Here is a 5867-nt window from a genome sequence, read left to right as displayed (position 1 = left end):
GCTAACGCTGCTGATTGCCAATGCCATTCAGCTAACAGCAGGATAGCAGAGTGGCATAATAGAAGGATGGCAGGATGGCAGGATGGCAGAATGGCCTGCCCAACTGCCTGCCAGGCGCACGCCTCGTTTTTAAATGCCTGTCAGAGTTTTGCCCTCAATGCGACGTGGAGTCAAGACGGGAGCAGCAGGCACAACAGGACAATGCGAATGAACAGGACCGGCAATTTTCACGCGACGCACACACACTTTCCAGCCCTACTACTATGGGTCGCCTGGCGGCAAATGGGCCGGGATGTGCTGGGATAGGGTTGAGGATGTGGACTGCAGACTGGAGGGCAGGAGGCTGCATTGTTGCGTTGCGCGTGCCGTTGATTTGTGCATGCCATGGGTTGGTGGGGCCTCTTGTTGATTGTAGAAAATGTGCACGCTAAATGGCAGCTAATTGTTGGATTGTCGGCGAGCAAAAAACCTCTCTCTCTCTCTCTTTCTCAGGCGCACACACACACATAAACACACTCACTCAAGCACACACACACACACGCAAAAATGCAGCAGGAATGTGTTTTGTTTGTCTAGTGATGTCGCTGATTATGGATGCAGCATTAGATGCGTTGAATTCGCATCAATCAGCGCGGTCAGTCGCTACATACTTGTACATACATACTCTTATAATACTGATTAGCAGTTACTCCAAGTTTATGAAGAGCGCATGTTCGAATAATGTAATGAAGTCTAATTCGTATAATTACTGAACACAACAGCAACCATCGCTGGCGTTCATTATTCAGGCTTCATTTTGTTATTAAAAAAAACCGAAAAAGCCTTGAATAATATGCGTCGCCTACTTGGATGTGAAGTCTATCAGAGAAGGAATATTGTGAGCCTCTCTATTTGCTGGCAACCTGTTTCTGGACAAAATTGGGGGCAAGGTTTCCGAGCATTACATATTTTCCAAAGAGAAACACTGTGTGCGCAAGGATTCTGTTTGACAATTCAATAAGAGGCAGGCGAAGAGCAAAATTTGTACATTTCTAAGAATATTTGAACATTGCTTTTGAATTTTTAAAATACACTTTGATGAGCAATAGAACAACAAGTGACTCGGTCTTACAGCAATTAGCCATAAATGAGCAGCATTATTTGCAGTTCAAGTGTGTATGAATAAATGTGTGTGTGGGCCGCGACGATTTCTGCTGTCACATAAGCCTAGCGGCGCTTTATAATCGTTTAAATATTTGAACACACAGCCTCTTGTACAGGGTCCTTGTCACCTTCTTAGACAGACACTATTGTGTTGTTTAAGTCCTGCCTCTGCATTAGACGTCTCAAAGCTTTAATGCCAATTTGATATTTTTCGAAATTTTCTAAATTGTATTCACAAACATAAATGCCACAAAATTGTGATTCAATTCAATGCCAGACATACTATATACTAACAAGTAAAAAAGCTAAAATCGGATATCCCGACATTGAAATACTCTGTGCATATGTTTAGAATAAAAGTAAAGAAAATTTAAAAAAAAATGTTAAATGATTTTACATCTATTGGAATGGAAGGAATATGGAATTCACGTAAAGGGTGTAAAGGTCTGTGTGAGCATGTTTGCAGTCAACTAAAGCCCCAACATCAACAACAGCTGCTGGCAGCGCGTGGTCAGCAATTATAGTTATGGCTATAACTTCCTGTTCAATCGGTCTATCATAATGAAACTTGGCATTTGCACACATAATCAAAAACTGAGGGTATTCGTATTCGTTAAGTTGGAAATTCCACGAATTACGGGAGTTATGGAAGATTACTAATTGCGGTGGAGAGGGAGGATGGAGGGGCATTCAATTTCTCAATTTCATGAATTACGTATCAACCATCGATCTTGTGACGTCATAAGGGTACTGCGTTATGCGTCTCCTTCTTATTGGTGCATGAGAGCCGATCGCTTCATGAATGAATAATCGTTCGCTTGGGAGAATGAGAGAAAGGGAATGAGTGCTTGGGTCGAGAAGAGATTTGTTGATGGACGTGAGAATTCTTAGGCTTTGAGACTCTTCAACAGTGTGCCCGAAGATTAAAACTGAAAGTGTTGAAATACCTTTATTGAACTAAGAATTGTACATGTTTTATACTTTTTAACACGAACAATTAGGTTAGTTGTTCACACCTAAATAAAATTTGTACCAAACTCTACTTTTTTTTTGTTATAAAATCATTAATTTTTGTCTGTTTTCTAAGAAAAAAGAAAACCAAACCAATTTGTGGAATGCTTTATTATAATTAAAGAGCTATTAACCATGGTTTTACGTAAAAGATATACTTGTTATTCACGACCGCTTACTCGCAACGTCGCTTCTTCATCGGTGGCTCATCATCTGATGGGCTGCCAGAACGCTTAGGAGCCGCTTTGTGCTGTGTTGGCTCTGCAATTTCTTCCATGCACTTGTTTCCATCTTCACCATTGCGTTTTTGGTTGTTCAACTTGTAGGAAACCTTCTCGGCGAGAATCTCAAAGATCGACGAGCTAGATGCGCGACTAGGCAGACTTGATTCGCTTGAACCACCCGACGGGGTAGAACCCAATCGGCTATTCGGAAAAAACGAGCCAATGGGAAAAGTGGTTTGTTCGACGCTGCCATCACAGCGTAAAACGACGATACTTATGTTGTCGTCCGAACTCGGATCGTTTCCAATACCGGCGGCCACCGCCTGATGGACTACCTGTAATGCATCGACCTCTGCTAAGTTTCTCCTCCACTGGGTCCCGAGGACCGCCTTTGCTGCCAGAAGTCCTGAGCCCAAGCTTGCAAAGGAAATCTTTTCGGAACAACCCTCATACCAGGTGCAATAAAGCTCCGCTTTGCCATTCCAGACTCCCCCAATCAACAAATTGGCCATAATATTCCCATCAGAATGGAAAAGGGTGTTCCTCGCAAATGTGTTGGCACACACCACAGGTACCGGTTGCTCAGGTTCCAAATAATGCAGCCTCAGCTGGGATTGAAGCAACCCGACAATCGATGTGATATCGGCCGATTTACCCGCAGCCCCGCAACTGCAAAGATATGGGAATAATATACATCCTGAAGTATTCAATGGAGAACCCAAATCTGACCAAGCCGAACCAATTCAATGCGTTTTGATTTCACTTAAAGATATTTCTCATTATGCCTTTTTAAGGTCTGAGTGTTCTCAGAGAGCAGATCTTACTTGTGTTGTAATCAAGAAGAAGCACGGCGAATAAGAGCCTTACTTTGGTGTGATTTTTCTTTAAGGAATCTATTTTTTTACTTCTGTTTAGTACCTAAATCGCATCAGAAACATCCTACAAATACCACGCAATCACCAAAACTTGCAGATCTCTTTGATATATATGCTAAACTTTTCCCGGATGGAATGGAGTGTTCTTCTCCTGCTACTCACTATATATTATTTTGTAGACGATGTATCTTCCGGCTCTGATGCGATATCACAACATTACCATCTGAGGCTTGCTCACCAGCGCCCAGTATGACGCCATCTTCGTAAACTACGCCCACAATAGTGCTTCCGGTGGTGAAGGTCTTTGGCTCCTTAAGCCCCTCTATTTTGAGGAATGTGTTGCTATCCGTGGATACGCTGAGGCTTAGCAAATCGGGATGCAAATCTATGGCTTACTTACCGTGTAATATTATCGAAGTTAAAGCCAGAAGCATTCGACATTTTGTTAATGTATTTTTTGTTGTGCACAAATGTAGCTAGAAATATAGTATATATAGCAGTAGTATGACTTAAAACTGGACACTCACTTAATTTATCTATTATTTTAAAAGAATTCTAATTGCTGTAGGGTTGAAATAAGGTTTTGAGCTTAGGAGACTTTTATTCGACTTTATGAACAACGTTATTTTCTGACCTTCTATTTTTGCAAATGAAACATAAATAGTCCTTAAACGGTTTTGCCGGCCGCCAGATTAAAATGCGTTGTTAAAATAATAATTGCAATACGAATAATTGCAGACGAATATAATTCCCATCACAATTCAACAATTGAAATATTTCTCTTGGAAATTTAAAATTTGAAGAAATTATAATTTGATTCTGAAATGTTTTGACGTTCTGAGACTATCGTTAGTATATTTGACATATTCAGGGCATTTGGCCAACTTTTGCATTAAAAACTTTTGAGAAGGACTACCTTGGGTAAATATTTAAAGTCCATATGTAACTGTCTCTTGCAAATACGTTTCTTTTGCAATGGTGCATTAAAACGTTAACATAGACATGTTATAACTATGCTAAAAATCGTTATTTTCTCCATCATCATGTTTCTTGGCTGGAACTCAAATGTTGAACAATAAATTACATGAGTTATGATTGTTGACCGTCAGTTAGAAGTTGGCAGCAACAAACAAACAGCTTGTTAACAGTTTCGGCTTAAATTACAAAAACACATCCACAAACAAACACACATATACATTTATACTTTTATAGATAAATATGTACATATTTTCATATCCAGTTGCACATACTTTCATAGCTTTGCACATTAATATGCTCGAGTCCAGGCATCTAAAACGTGCGAGTCAAACAAAAATAAACACACACACACACACACACACACAGACACGTGGTGGGGGCTTTGTTTGCTGCTATGGTTGTTGTTGTTTTTGTCTTTGTTCAGGTATTAAAATTTACACACATGCTAAATATTTTGTTAAGCGCGCGGCATTTGCACGTGTCTGTGCTAGTGAGTGTTTTTGTGCTTGTGTGTGTGTGTGTGTGTGTGTGTGCCGCGTGAAATGCTTAGCAAACAACTACTAAACTAACAATAAGGACCTCACTAATTTCAGCCGTCGCTTGGTCACCACCCCCCACCACTCTCCCCATCAACCAGGCATACACCTTCCTTTGGCTTGCTTTGGCTTTGCCTTCTCGTATTTTTCGTCCTGTTTTTTTCTCTCTGCTGTTGCACAAAAATCCTTGCGTTTGCAGTAATCAGCACGTAGCGTTTAGTTCATTGTGTGTGCGTGCTCAAGCAAGTGTGTGTGTGTGTGTGTGTGTGTGTGACTACGTAAGTGCATATGTATATGTATATGTGTGTGTTTGTGTGCGTTTACAGTTTGTTTAAACGCGGCGAATGCCTGCAGCCACTTTTACATAAACACCAACTAACGTCAAATAACTTTTAAATGACGTTTGTTAGCACGCAGCCAAGTGGGCGTGTGTATGTGTGAGGGTATGTGTGTGAGTGTGTGTGTGAGTGTGTTTTTATGCGGGCGTGCCCGACTTTTTTCTACCAACTACATACCGCAAGGAGATGGATGCGTGACCATAACATTTTTTGAGACACGATTGCAGCATTTTTTTTAATAGAAGTGTTTGACTAAACTTTTTACTAAGTATTTCTGTGGCTTCTATTGTTTAATAGAGAAAGACTCAAAGAAGAATCTTTGGAAAACTTCATGCATAGTTGTAAGAAAAATGTGCCATAGTGAAATATAAACTAAATATGTTGTCTCTTTTTTAATACAAAAATTTTCCTTGATGGGAATCACCCAAAAAAGATTCTACGGAAATTCTTATAATTGTAAAACAGCCACTAAACACTAGATATGGCTTACCTTTCGTTGAATAAGAGGCTGTTTTTAAAACATTATCAATCCAATTATCCATACAAAATAGAGACATATTTTAATTAAGAAAACGCTTTCGTAGAGTACTTTATTCTCTAATAGCAGGGGCAAAGTGTATTTAATATATAACTATTTAAAAGATCGTGTAATTCTAGTATTTCGATTGTAGCTGCTTTACATTTTAAATTAGTTTTCATGAAGTTAATTCTTAAATATTTAGGTATGTGAAATAATGTAAGGGCTTATAATTAATTATAAAC

At 39.6% G+C, this 5867-nt stretch overlaps 1 protein-coding gene across 1 annotated transcript; it reads right to left on the bottom strand.

Annotated features, from left to right (window-relative positions):
* Positions 1-2250: 2250 nt before the first annotated feature.
* LOC115627922 (proteasome subunit beta type-7-like) lies at positions 2251-3747 on the bottom strand. The gene is made up of 3 exons (XM_030523816.1): positions 3654-3747; positions 3416-3595; positions 2251-3047 (listed from the first exon to the last, which is right to left on the bottom strand). Exons 1-3 carry the CDS (start codon positions 3692-3694, stop codon positions 2330-2332), a joined length of 939 nt encoding a protein of 312 aa, XP_030379676.1. The 5' UTR covers positions 3695-3747; the 3' UTR covers positions 2251-2329.
* Between the last annotated feature and the right edge of the window lie 2120 nt (positions 3748-5867).

This window comes from Scaptodrosophila lebanonensis, unplaced genomic scaffold, assembly GCF_003285725.1.
Source record: "Scaptodrosophila lebanonensis strain 11010-0011.00,11010-0021.00 unplaced genomic scaffold, SlebRS2 tig00000098-arrow-pilon, whole genome shotgun sequence".
In the NCBI taxonomy this organism is placed as follows: domain Eukaryota; kingdom Metazoa; phylum Arthropoda; class Insecta; order Diptera; family Drosophilidae; genus Scaptodrosophila; species Scaptodrosophila lebanonensis.
The sequence above is the reverse complement of the archived record's forward strand: the minus strand, read 5'-3'. Positions and strand labels throughout refer to the sequence as shown.

Bases quoted from the DNA above. Each gene is read 5' to 3' on its own strand.
- LOC115627922 (XM_030523816.1), bottom strand. From the start codon at position 3,694: ATGTCGAATGCTTCTGGCTTTAACTTCGATAATATTACACG. The intron at 3,596-3,653 runs GTAAGTAAGCCA...ATCCACGGATAG, and splicing joins AACTTCGATAATATTACACG to CAACACATTCCTCAAAATAG. The intron at 3,048-3,415 runs GTGAGTAGCAGG...ATATCTTTGCAG, and splicing joins CGTCTACAAAATAATATATA to TTGCGGGGCTGCGGGTAAAT.